Source organism: Carassius carassius, chromosome 1 (assembly GCF_963082965.1).
Source record: "Carassius carassius chromosome 1, fCarCar2.1, whole genome shotgun sequence".
Classification (NCBI taxonomy): domain Eukaryota; kingdom Metazoa; phylum Chordata; class Actinopteri; order Cypriniformes; family Cyprinidae; genus Carassius; species Carassius carassius.
In genome coordinates, this window is record NC_081755.1 from 24,823,822 (window position 1) to 24,838,162 (window position 14,341).

At 37.4% G+C, this 14,341-nt stretch overlaps 2 protein-coding genes across 2 annotated transcripts in view; one reads left to right on the forward strand and one right to left on the reverse strand.

Moving 5' to 3' along the window:
* Positions 1-14,341, reverse strand: part of LOC132142681 (mitochondrial ribosome and complex I assembly factor AltMIEF1-like) — a 77,251-nt gene that overhangs the window by 18,662 nt on the left and 44,248 nt on the right. The gene's annotated exons all lie outside the window — the stretch shown is intronic.
* Positions 1,351-9,478, forward strand: LOC132118326 (uncharacterized). Its single transcript, XM_059528513.1, has 8 exons — positions 1,351-1,422; positions 7,324-7,414; positions 7,675-7,786; positions 7,883-7,967; positions 8,067-8,154; positions 8,697-8,747; positions 8,926-9,059; positions 9,215-9,478. Exons 2-8 carry the CDS (start codon positions 7,336-7,338, stop codon positions 9,476-9,478), a joined length of 813 nt encoding a protein of 270 aa, XP_059384496.1. The 5' UTR covers positions 1,351-1,422; positions 7,324-7,335.

Below are 14,341 nucleotides of genomic sequence, written 5' to 3' on the forward strand. Positions count from 1 at the left end.
TATGCTGCGCCGCCGCGAACGTTCATGCGCGAGAGATCACTTCCGGCGCTTTCCGCGCTTGTGCAGACTAAGCCAGAGCGCGCACGCACGTCACATTAGGAAGCACTCGCGCCCTCAGATCAGTTGGACGTGGTTGTGTACAAGAGGTAAAAACTATATAAATACTGTTCGTTTTCTTACACAAACCGCACGTTTCATGTGTACTTACGATGGAGAATTGTTTAATTTGGACTTCTCTGTGCATGCTCTTTGAGGTGGTGACCATAGACCTCCATTATATGAGTCACAGTTAAGAACGATTTGACCTAAAAATATCAAAATGGGAAATACTGCGGAAACAACGAAATCTACATCTTGGATTTCCTTGAGGTAAGCTAAAACATACCAAAATTTAATTTGAAAGTGAACTATCCCTTTAACATATTAACTAACATGAATTTACCACGAGTAATACTTTTGTTACTATATTTATTCATCTTTGTTTATCTTAGTTCATAAACTCACAGCTGTTCATTGTTTGGTAATGTTACTTCACAGTGCATTAACTATGTTAACAAATCTGTACAACTTTTGATTTCAACAATGAAGGCTATAGCCTAAATGTTGAAATTAACAATGTTGTAGAAGTGCAGTTTAGTAATAGTAAACATTAAATAATGTAGTTAAATAGTTTAATAAATAGAACATTATTGTAAAGTGTTACAGATTTTTTTTTATACACCAATTCAGACGTCTCGTGAGTTCAGTGTTGTACAGGTCAGTTGTTTAAACCATTCATTAAATTGAATCGGTTCAAAGGAATCATTAGTTCGCGAATCAGACGTATACGGCACACGTTGTGTTATCTCTGCAGTAGGGCTGTAGCTATCGAATATTTTAGTAATCGAGTAATCTACCAAAAATTCCATCGATTAATCTAGTAATTGGATAGAATGTGTTATTGCTTAATTAAAGTGCAATATTAATTATGCAAGAGAAAATAAGACTCCTGGGTCTCTTAAAATGAACAACTAAGTTTCCTTTTTTAGAAAAAAAATATTTTTATTATTTAAATGCATAGAATGCAATGCATACATCAAAAACAAACATTTAATTATCCATCGTTTCTCTGTCTGTACTTATGTATAAATTAATAAAATGTGTGTGTGTGTGTGTGTGTGTGTGTTTGGTGAGAATGTAAGTTGGCTGCTCAGCCAGGCCCATTTGGTTTGAGAGAGGTCAGATGATTAACAGAAAGGAAGGAGTAGAGTGATAGAGAAAGAGATCCTTCTGTCAGATGGAGGTAGAAGGGGAGGGGCACCGAGAGCGAGAGCGGTAAAGGGAGGAGGATGAAGGGTTGGGGGTCAGGTAGACAGAGAGACAGACCTCAGCATCCATGGTGCCTACGCAGACAGCTGTTTAACAGACAGCTGAAAGTGAGGGGTAAGTCTTATACTTACAATATTAAATAACTGCTGGGCTGAGCAATGATGTATTGTTGTTTCAAACCCGTAAGACCTCTGTTTATCTTCGGAACACAGTTTAAGATATTTTAGATTTAGTCCGAGAGCTCTCGGTCCCTCCATCGCTTTCCAAGTTTTTGTTTTTGCTTCGCAGATTTACGTTCGCCGTTCTGACACAAACCTCTGATGAGGGCGGGCTTAACAGCGGCTCGCTCTGATTGGCTCGTGAGATTTTGATCGCCGGCTCATTGAACCGGAAGTAGTGTTTTAGTGGCGCGGGCGCATGTGGGGAGATGTAATAAGAGGATATTAAAGAACATTAATGATAAAACACGGATATTTTCCACATCGGAAGAAGTATAGGCTTATTCGAGATGAGTAATCGGGAGGCTCAAAGAGCATCGTCAACATCCTGCTCGGCAGGACATTCGAGGCAGCCTGAGGTAAGTTTGTTGTAACTAATATAATAGATAAATCGAGATATAACAAGTGTTATTCCTCTGCAGAATGCAACAGTTGGTCTTTATTTACATTGTTCGTTACTTATATGAACTTAACTGTGTTTCTCAAAAGCATCGCAAGTTAAGATTGTTACGTTAGAGACCATTGGTGCCAAAGTAAGTTAAGTTATAACGTTACTTGGGCTTATTTTTTAGGTTTAAAATGGATATGTGAAACACGTTTCTTAATGATCTTTCTTTAATTGGAAATTGTCTTTTGTATTTACGTTAATGATAACGCTGTGTCATTAATCTGGTTAAGAAAACAGTTCTATCTTTGTTTTTTCATACAAAAACAAATATCGAATCCTCTTTTTTATATTACTTATCAGGGCCAAAGATGTCACTTCTCCAGGTAGGCACTGAACCAATTAATCTTATTCTGTGTATATAAAATACCAATAAATGAATGACCGGGCTCTATATCTACAGACGCTTGATGTCATCCAAAGATAGTGCTCTATTTAACATTTGACTTAAATGTGAAAGTCATACGGGTTAGAAAGAAGGCAGAAGTTGGTTCACAGCTGAATTCTTTCTTTGAAACAATCTCCCACCTGAAATCACAATGGAGGCAGCTCTGACTGCTGGGCTTCCCCTCTCATTGTGTTCAGATGCATCTGCAGGGTTGTTCAGGCCAACACTTCATAACGTTATGCTGCCAATTTATCTCGATATCTTGTGTCTTCTCACTGTGTCTGTCAGCCTGTGCTTTGCCTATCTGAAGACTCAAGTAACTTAATGTTATGGACAAGTGCAATGCAAGATGTTGCGCATGTTATCGGCACATGAATGATTTAGATTAGAAACCACTATCTGTTGGTGTTTAAACATCATCTTTTGCCAAGGAGTCACATGACCAAGACATTTTACTGTCTTTTATTTTCTGGTGTATAATAATTCACTAGAAAATCACTTTAAATTGCCATTCATTTATTTTGAACAATAGTGTTTTTTTGTGAAATACTGTAACAAAAGTATTTAAGACTTTGTAAACCACTGAAAAGCATGTAAAATCATTAACAAGTGTTGTTGTACAGTATCTATGATTTTAAAAAAAGAAATTAAAACTTTTGGGAGGAACATGGTCTAGACATTCAAGTTCATTTTGAAATCTACACTAAAAGCAAGCACCATGTTGCACTGCTGTTTTCATGATTTCGTAAAATTCATTAAAATCTGACAGATGTGCAGCGGGAAATGTAATGGTTTGGGTGCATGTCTTATCAAATTCAACAGTTTTTTTTAAAGGCTTGTCTCTGAAGCAGGTGCCTATGTGCTTGACGAGTCAGCCACTGCATCACCCGTGGGACAGAGAGTGCCTCCTCATCCCGAGTATCGCCATCTAGGGCAGTAAAATATACAATATGTATTTAAGACATTTAATGACATTATATAGTACAATAATCATTCAAGACATTTGAAAACGTACAATTAGTTTATAACAAACTGCTGCTTTACAGAAGTTTACAGATAAGGTTAACTTTGGAACAAACGGTATTAACAAAGCCGTTTCTTTACCCTTTTCCTCTCTCCATTTCCTGTTGGAAACATTTAATGTTTTTGAAATCAGTCACTTATGCTCACCAAGGGTACATTTACAGTAAAAACAAATATTGTCACATTTAAATTTCAAATAAGTTTTCTATTTTAATCATGTAAAAAAACTTCCACAGGTGGACACTGTCGCGAGCGCTGCCCATGACTCGTGCTGGTTTGGCCAGTGAAGGGTTAAGCAGCTCTATGATGTTATGATCAGTCTGAGTCCTTTGCTAAAAAATACACGCGACATCCTTGAATATATTAGGTATCATCACCATGGAATTATAAGGTTCTCTTTCACATTTTTTTTTCCAAATTTATTTATTCACATTTGTATTTTATGACAACTTATTTACATTATGTGATTTTTAGGTTATATCTACAAAGGAGTATGGTATATAATCTTTGAAGCTCAATATCTCTAAGATGATCAGAAAATTACAAATCCAAGGTGGCAAAATGTTGCGTTATAAAGAGCAATCAGGGTAACGGACTGAATCAAACTTCATAACATAATACAAATACAAAACATAAGTGCACTGCAGACATGTAAATAACAAACCTATCCGTGACAAACACTTACTAATCTAAATAAAACTGTTGCATTCTGCAGAGGAATAACACTTGTTATATCTCGATTTATCTATTATATTAGTTACAACAAACTTACCTCAGGCTGCCTCGAATGTCCTGCCGAGCAGGATGTTGACGACGCTCTGTGAGCCTCCCGATTACTCATCTCGAATAAGCCTATGTGGAAAATATCCGTGTTTTATCATTAATGTTCTTTAATATCCTCTTATTACATCTACCCACACGTGCCCGTGCCACTAAAACACTACTTGCGGTTCAATGAGCCGCCGATCAAAATCTCAAGAGCCAATCAGAGCGAGCCGCTGTTAAGCCCGCCCTCACGAGAGGTTTGTGTCAGAATGGCGAACGTAAATCTGCGAAGCGCAAACAAAAACTTGGAAAGCGAAAACGAAAACACTGGCAGCGCATTCAAAACTGCGTTCAGCAAACGTGAAGCTGAAAGTGAAATCAACAAAGAATGCAGTTTATTTGAAGACGCTGTTACTTTTTTGCTATTTAGTTTATCGTTTTTATTTTCAGAGTGTTTTTCTCATTTATCAATGTATATTTTTTGTTCGTTTTCGCAAAAGTTGCGTTTGTTTTATTTGGCAAAAATCTGATTCCATACACTTTGTGATATCCGGTTCGTGAACAAATCATTCGATGTAACCGGATCTTTTTGAACCAGTTCACCAAATCAAACTGAATCGTTTTAAATGGTTCGCGTCTCTAATACGCATTAATCCACAAATGACTTAAGCTGTTAACTTTTTTAATGTGGCTGACACTCCCTCTGAGTTAAAACAAACCAATATCCCGGAGTAATGCATGCACTCAAACAGTACACTGACTGAACTGCTGTGAAGAGAGAACTGAAGATGAACACAGAGCCGAACCAGATAACGAACAATAGACTGACTCGTTCTCGAGTCAAGAACCGTTTCTGTCTCATGCGTCCAATTCGAGAACCGAGGAGCTGATGATACTGCGCATGTGTGATTCAGCGTGAAGCAGACCGACACACAGAACGTCTGAACCGAACTGATTCTGTGCTAATGTTATGAGCCCGGGTAAACCAAAGGCTTGAATCAAGGGCAATCATCGCCAATGAGGCCATTACGTTGAGTGCAAAAGAACCAGTGAACCGTTTTCTTCAACCGGTTTATTGAATCGAACTGTCTGAAAGAACTACTGGTGATCCGAAAACCGATGCAACCGGTTCTTGACTCGTGAACGAGTCAGTCTTTTGTTCATTATCTGGCTCGGCTAGGTGTTCCAAAGATAAATAGAGGTCTTACGGGTTTGGAACAACATGAGGGTAAGTTATTAATGACATAATTTTGCTATTTGGGTGAACTGTCTCTTTAAGCTGCTATAAAAAAAAAGAATGTCATTGCATGCATTGCACGTCAAACCAAGCAGCATTTATTTCAAACATTTAACAAAAAGGAATTTGTTAGGTTTTAAACGATAAATCAAAAGATATACTGTTGAAGACTCAATGTATCATGACATTTTGTAGTTCTAACTCATTCTGGAACATGCTGAAAACAGATTTCCATCTGCAAAAAATAAAAAATAAAAACACCCTGCTGCTTAAAAAAATTGCAAAATGACTCAAGAAGTGAGTACAAAGGTAGTTCTGAGAATATTCTAGCACTTATATTTATTGGACTAGGGGGAAGACATTGTTTGTAATTTGTTATATATATTAGAGGTAAATGTATCTTTATATGGGGGTATAGTAAAACAATCTAGCATAGATTGTGGTTGTGCCTCTAACCAGTAGGTATCTAAAGAAATTATTGCTATGTAGTCTGAACTTTGTTTGTAGTTGTGCAAAGGAAGCAAATTTACCCTCAGTTTACAGATCATGGATACAAAATATGGATCACAGTCTTCCACTTCAATAGCTAACCAAGTGTGGGAGTGTGTTAGAAGTTATGTTGAGGGAGTTTTTTTTTTTTTTTTAAAGCACACACCTAATAATAAATCATAAAATTTGGAAGGGATAGACCCTCCGTTCATTTCAGATTTGGTTCAATGTTTTTTTGTTTATTCTTGGAGTCTTGTAATCCCACAGAGAGGGTTGAATAATTTAATAAATTTTCTTGAAAAAGGATTTTGGTAAGAAAACAGGAATATTCTTAAACAAGTATAGTATTTTTGGTAAATAGATTATCTTGATGACATTTATCCTCCCAAGTAGTGATATTGTGACTGACATTAAAAATGATACATAAGTTTTAAGTGTATTGGTAACACTGTATAATATTGTAATTTCTTGATTGCCGTTTTGACTGTTTGCTTGAATATTTTATTCATGTTCGGTAGCCTATTCTCTCTTTAAAGTCTTTGCCCCGATTTGATCCGTTACTGGGAAATTTATTTAACATCATATTTAGATTATATTATTAGATATATTGACATCAGATTATTTTGTCATCATTATTTAGTTTTAAGGAGTTAAAAATGGCCATTATCTATCTTCAGTAATATATTCCATCACATTATTTCGACAGTTAAAATTAAAGTTTAAAGTTAAAATTTGGGCAGGTTTTTGTAAACTTTTGGGCTGGAAATCGTCCATCCAATCTGGCAACACTGTTCCCATTCATTTAGACAGGACTTGGTCTTGTTTGAGCTGCCCAGAGGTGTCGCAAATACAGTAGCCTGTGGGCGCCGAGTGAACAGACTTTTCTTGAAGGGGACTTTGGTTTCTGTGTGATTGAGACATTTTGAGACTCACTTCTGTAAATTAAATTCGGTTCTCAATCCCAAAATCTGACAGTGAGAACAAACGTAGCCTGAAAACGTAGATTTTTAGAAGCCAGATTTAAAGTTAATATGCTTACCATCTACTGCACTTATGGAGTGTGCATCAGGCCTTTCAATGACATACATGAGTGTTGTTACCTATAAGGTATGTTTTTAAGTGTTCAGTCACCCCAAAATTTAAATTGTCCTCATTTCCTTATCCTCATGTCGTTCTGGACCTGTACGGTTTTATTTTCTGCAGAATGTCCAAGCTAATCACGTATGTACAATGATGAAATCTTTTGTTCTCTGCATACAAAAAAAAAATATATTATATAGATTCAATATGCTTATATAGCACACATGGACACATTTTTGTAGCTTTTTTGTCATTTCTGAGCTTGACAGATCTCTCCATTCACTTTTATTGTTTAGAACATGGGTAAAAAAATTCCTTTATTTTTATTTTTATTATTTTTAAGAATTATGTTTTGCATTTGTGTTTAAAGATCCAAGGAGTGATGAAGGGTTACTGGTATACCTCTCTCTTTATCTTCTTCATATTTTATGGGACCAGCCAGTGCAGGAACACACAAACTGGTAACTACTGGAGCAAACACAGAATGTCCCCCTAACATTAATATAAGCTTCATGTTTAGATATTATATGTGTACAACCATAAAACAATGTTCCCAGAATGTTCTGAGAGCCAATTAATATTAGTTAAGTGTGTTTATGTCCATCTGTTTTGTAGGGAACTTTGTTGTTTGCCCATTTCGTACCACTATAAATATTGAAAAACAACTATATATGTCTTCTGATCTCTAATTGTGCTTGTCTTTTGGTTCAACCATAAACAGCAGGTCTGACCTGTGTGAGTGACTATGTGACCAACATTTCTTGTGTGTGGTGGAACGCTACAGCTTTCTCTGACCAGCGATGTGTGCTTGCGGGGAAATGTAACTTAAAAAGGTTTGAGGTTTTGAAGTTTGAAGTTTCAGGACGGACAGTTTTAACACTGATAAATAAACCTTTTCAAATCTGAATTGCATTTATATGTGTTTGTAGATGTGTTTGTAGATCGTGTGAACTAGTGGCACTGAGCAATCAATCGCATGCTAAGAGAAGTTGTTCTTTAAGCTTTCAAAAACCTGTAAGTAGAAATGGATGAGATTATTCTGTTCAGTTTCTGTTCACCTGTTGAGTTGATTAACACACATTCTCTTCTTACATTCCCCTTTCTTTAACACAGCTCTTCTTTTATCTTAACACATTCTGGTTGAATGTAACCTGTAATGGATCTGTCATCACTAAACTGTATTATCAGCCTAGCCTACACAGTAAGTAGAATTAATTCTGCTATTAGTGGGTTGCAAATGTGCTTTAAATGGAAGGTAACTTTAAAAATAAAACACACACATACATCACAGTAAAATAAACATTTGCACGGAAAATTATATTTAAATGTGCAAAACACTACCATCAAAATACAAAATAACCCATTTGAATATAAGGGAATCTTAAAAATGGGTAATAATCAAGTTTTTGTTGTTGTTGTTTTTATTTTAAATGTTAAATTCTATGATTTGAATAAAGGACAAAATATAAATGACCGCAAAAAAATAAATGCTGCCAATGTGTTTAAGCAATCTGGGTTAATCACGTAGCTTACTACTAGCCAATACTAAAAATACTATCTAAATACTACTAAGAATCATTAGAACAGCAGTCACTTGCCTTGATAATGGTCTTTTCAATCCTTTGAACCATTAGACAAACTTTTTGATACCTTTTACACAAAACAAGGCATTTCGGAGATAAACTTGGTCAAAATCTATACTAGTCGACCTATTTTTGTACTTCTGCTTTGGTTACTCCTCAGCGATTGCGACGTTTGTTTGCGAGTCTGTTCGTGTGTTTGGTGATGCAACAGGTGAAATACACACTGACAAACTTTAAACTTGTATTGTCAACATTTAGGCATTAACTTACATCACACTCAAAGTGTAAATCAGCTGTTCCTGCATTCCTTATGAATTAAACACGTCTATGCAAGCACCATGCTCCTTTTAAATGGTTGTTTGTTTTTTATTTGTGTTTTTAAATTACAGTTAAAACCCAACCCCCAGATATGCCCACTGTAAGTGGAGACAAAATAACTTGGAGTAAAGGCAGTAACTTTCCAGAAAACCTAAAAGATTATGAATTTCAGATGCAGTTTAAAGCCTTACATATAAGCTGGGAGGTAAGATAACATTTGCGTTCGCATGCATTTAAATCTTCAGTTAGCTGCTCAGACTGACTCTGCAAGTCAAATGCAGCATCATTTTGAGTGTTGTTTTATATATTGAGTTTGTGTTCATGTATTATTGCATATTGTTCTATGCTTCTGTCCTGCAGATGACAGCACATTACAATGTCACTCAGGAAAATTACGTGGCGCTGGACCATAATAAACTGACTGTAGGAGAGGAGTACCAGGCCAGGGTGCGTGTGAAGCCTGTTGAGCCCACTAGAGATTATTATTTTCGGGGGCAATGGAGTGACTGGAGTCCTGCTGTGTGCTGGAGATCTGAGATTGGAGAGCCACCAGTGAAATCAGGAGATGATGCATCTCCACCAGGTGGGCCTCTTGTCAGCCCAATAACCGTGTGTGCAGTGTGAACGCTTTAATCCATTAACATGAGGACGGAAAAAAAAACGCACTGCAAATGGAATAATGTAGGGCTGAAACGATTCCTCGAGTAACTCGATTACAAAAAATTATCGAGGCAAATTCCTCTGCCTAGAAGCCTCTTTTAATTTATATATTTAAATCTCACGTCAGGTTCTTTCGCAATTATTTTTTTAATGTGACAACGCGTTTACGTCACCCACAAAGTGGAAGGATATGGAATGATATTGCGGACTTTATTCAAAAGGCATTGCAAATTGTATTTGCAATTGCGTTTTCAATTTGTGGACGCATAAAATGTGACATAATCCAGACGCAAATGCAAATCGCGCATTACCGTTTTCATTTTCGATTAAGTGAACGCACAGTGTCTGCCAAATTTAAAATGGAAATGCAAAGTCCGTTTGCAATTGTTTCTCCCATATCTTAGGAGCTATGAGCCTGTCATATTTAAATAGCAATATTAATTACCACATTTGCCTTTTCACTCTCTCTGCACTGTGCATGTAAACTGCCAAAACTCAAATGGAATCGCAATACCTTTTGCATTTGAATTTCCAACGTATACACGGAAACCTGTCAATCAAGTGACAGGGGTGGGGCCGTTTTATTGGGCGTGTTTGCATTGGGAAGTGACGATCGTACTAAAATGTAATATGTTTTTACTAGGGTAAATATGAGTTAACGATAGTGTTTATAATTAAGCCACAGTAGCCACAAATGTACAGTTGTCTTAGACGAATTCTCCTTGATTCAGCAGCTGCACGATGTACAGCAGAGAGTCCTGTCTTGAATCTAGAGATCTGGTGCTACTTCAGTGTAGCTTGGTAGCTCAGTGGTTAGTGACTATCATCTCTCACGACATACAGTCTTTTAGCGTGTGTTCGAAACCCGGGCCGACACAGACGTTCTTTATATTTTTGTTTATCCTACTAACTTCAGCCGCCAAACGGGCGATCATACAGTGAGGAAAATTGCAGTAGTCAAGGCGAGCTGACATGTTATCAAGTACGCTGCTGTTTGCAGAATTACCGGACCTGCGTCCTCGCAGACATCACACTCCCGAGTCGACTGCACAAAGTCTGAACTACTGAGGATGCAAGTCCGAAATCAGCGGCTGAAGTTAGTAGGATAAACAAAAAAATAAAGAACGTCTGTGTCTGCCCGGGTTTCGAACACGCGCTAAAAGACGGTATGCCGTGAGAGATGACAGTCACTAACCACTGAGCTACCAAGCCACACTGAAATAGTACCAGATCTCTAGATTCAAGACAGGACTCTCTGCTGTACATCGTGCAGCTGCTGAATCAAGGAGAATTCGTCTAAGACAACTGTACATTTGTGGCTACTGTGGCTTAATTATAAACACTATCGTTAACTCATATTTACCCTAGTAAAAACAGATTACATTTTAGTACGATCGTCACTTCCCAATGCAAACACGCCCAATAAAACGGCCCCACCCCTGTCACTTGATTGACAGGTTTCCGTGTATACGTTGGAAATTCAAATGCAAAAGGTATTGCGATTCCATTTGAGTTTTGGCAGTTTACATGCACAGTGCAGAGAGAGTGAAAAGGCAAATGTGGTAATTAATATTGCTATTTAAATATGACAGGCTCATAGCTCATAAGATATGGGAGAAACAATTGCAAACGGACTTTGCATTTCCATTTTAAATTTGGCAGACACTGTGCGTTCACTTAATCGAAAATGAAAACGGTAATGCGCGATTTGCATTTGCGTTTGGATTATGTCACATTTTATGCGTCCACAAATTGAAAACGCAATTGCAAATACAATTTGCAATGCCTTTTGAATAAAGTCCGCAATATCATTCCATAGAAGGAGACACAAGCGATGCGTCTGAAATCGCATACTGCAAGGAGTCAGCAGTGTTTTGAATTGAGGGCGCGTGCAAACGTAAAGAGAACATCGTGGCGTGTGTCCATTGCAAGATAGAGCTGGCATACCACAACTAGGGCCCTATGATTTCCGCGATGCATAAAATGCGAAGGGAAACGCGGAATCCAGTCATAAAAACGGAATTTACAGTTTAACGCGGAATGGCACGGAATTTGCCAAATTTTGAATGAATTCATCAAAAATAAGTCATTTGCACTTACATCAAATCACGATATGGACTAATATCTGTAAATATTAAGCCGGAACAGTCTATTTAAATATGAATCCTACATGTTGTGCATGTCTCTGTTTATGAATGGAGCAGAAGCGCGTCTTCCTTTATCACACACACACTGAAGCGCGCGTGACGCTCCGGTGATTTCAGCTTCTGCTGTCTCACTAAAGATGTGAACACATGAACAACATCTTCAGAACTGCTCTGACAGTCACTTCATGAGCATTTGACTGTTTGATTTGAGTAAAACTAGCGTCACATCACATACACAGAACTAAACTAGCATCACATCACATACACAGAACTAAACTAGCATCACATCACATACACAGAACTAAACTAGCGTCACATCACATACACAGAACTAAACTAGCGTCACATCAAATACACAGAACTGTAAAGGTACGTCAACCCGTCAAAATAAAAGTCCGGTTAAAGACTATTGTTCAGCAGAATGATCATAGCCTACTACTAAACAAAAAAAAAATTAAACATTATTTTTTTTAAGGTTTAACCACACATTTCTTCCATGTTTTATTTTTAATAGTAAATCCCCTTTGTTTAACAAAAAGTTAAGTTTGCTTAATTTTCAATAATTAAAAGACAAATTAATGTTTTGTGTGTTTAATGTTTAATGTGCATCTCAGAAAATGCTTTATATAAAACCCCAACTGAATGGCACTTAAATGCACTTAATTCATCTGTCTACTTTATTGTCATTGTTCACAGTACAAGTACAGACAGAGAAACAATGGATAATAATTAAATGTTTATTTTTGATGTATGCATTGCATTTTATGCATTTAAAAAATAAAAATATTTTTTTTCTAAAAAAGGGAACATAGTTGTTCATTTTAAGAGACCCAGGAGTCTTATTTTCTCTTGCATAATTAATATTGCACTTTAATTAAGCAAAAACAAATTTTATCCGATTACTCGATTAATCGATGGAATTTTTGGTAGATTACTCGATTACTAAAATATTCGGTAGCTACAGCCCTAGAATAATGTGAATAATGCGGTCTTCAGAAAAGCGCATTGAAACAAGCGTTTTCAATTCCAGTCCTCACACGACCCCTAGCTCTGCATATTTCACATGTCTCTATATGTTAACACACCTTATTCAGATAACCAGCTCATTAGAAGTGATCTCTGTGCATGAACTGTGTTCACAATAGCCGCGTTTCCACTGTCAGGCTTAAACCGGGCGTGCTAGTACGTGCCAGGGCCAGTCGCGTTTCCACTGTCACTTCCGAGGGCTTGATCGTGCCTTGTTGGGGCTTCCTCGGGGCCAACGGCCAGGGTTTTTTGGCCCGACGAAAACCTTGGGCTAAAGAGGGCCAGCTGGGGCTAGAGGAGTGGTTATGAACAAAGGCGGAGTTTCTCTGCGTCTGGAGAGCTCAGCGCTGCAGATCATTTCATAAAGATAACACCAGTATTAAAGACTTTTAAAAATAAGTTGAGCTCAAAACTCACTTTCAGTCTGCAGCAAGTGTTTGAAATAACTTGATCCGATGTTGATTATAATTACTAAACAAGGCAGAAATATTTATAAGCGATGTAAAAGACTGTGCACGCTAAACATTAACATTACCATAGTAAATATGTTTTTGTTCAGGAACTTTTATAAAATAAAAAAAGATATTATCATTCATTCTTAAAGGGTTAGTTCATCGAAAAATCATAATTATGTCATTAATAACTTACCCTCATGTCATTCCAAACCCGTAAGACCTCAGTTTATCTTTGGATCACAGTTTAAGATATTTTAGATTTAGTCCGAGAGCTCTCAGTCCCTCCATTGAAGCTGTGTGTACGGTCTACTGTCCATGTCCAGAAAGGTAAGAAAAACATCATCAAAGTAGTCCATGTGACATCAGAGGGTCAGTTAGAATATTTTGAAGCATTGAAAATACATTTTGGTCGAAAAATAGCAAACACTACGACTTTATTCAGCATTGTCTTCTCTTCCGTGTCTGTTGTGAGAGAGTTCAAAACAAAGCAGTTTGTGATATCCGGTTTGCGAACGAATCATTCGATGTAATCGGATCTTTTTAAACCAGTTCACCAAATCGAACTGAATCGTTTTAAACGGTTCGCGTCTCCAATACACATTAATCCACAAATGACTTAAGCTGTTAACTTTTTTAATGTGGCTGACACTCCCTCTGAGTTCAAACAAACCAATATCCTGGAGTAATTCATTTACTCAAACAGTACACTGACTGAACTGCTGTGAAGAGAGAACTGAAGATGAACACAGAGCCGAGCCAGATAACGAACGAAAGATTGACTCGTTCTCGATTCGAGAACCGAGGAGCTGATGATACTGCGCATGTGTGATTCAGAGTGAAGCACACCGACACACAGAGCATCTGAACCGAACTGATTCTTTTGGTGATTGATTCTGAACTGATTCTGTGCTAGTGTTATAAGCCCAGGTAAACCGAAGGCTTGAATTAAGGGCAATCATCGCCAACGACGTCATTACGCCGAGCGCAAAAGAACCGGTGAACCGTTATCTTCAACCGGTTTATTGAATCAAACTGTCCGAAAGAACTACTTGTGATCCGAAAACCGATGAGTCAATCTTTGGTGAAATGATGGCGTTGCGTGACACGTGTAAAGTGCGTGTTTTAATGACATCCAGCAGAGCTTCAGGCTCGACTGTGGAAACCCTGCGCTATTCTGATCTCGGTGCTACTGGCCCGAG

Bases quoted from the DNA above. Each gene is read 5' to 3' on its own strand.
- LOC132118326 (XM_059528513.1), top strand. From the start codon at position 7,336: ATGAAGGGTTACTGGTATACCTCTCTCTTTATCTTCTTCATATTTTAT. The intron at 7,415-7,674 runs GTAACTACTGGA...AACCATAAACAG, and splicing joins GTGCAGGAACACACAAACTG to CAGGTCTGACCTGTGTGAGT. The intron at 8,155-8,696 runs GTAAGTAGAATT...GTTACTCCTCAG, and splicing joins TTATCAGCCTAGCCTACACA to CGATTGCGACGTTTGTTTGC.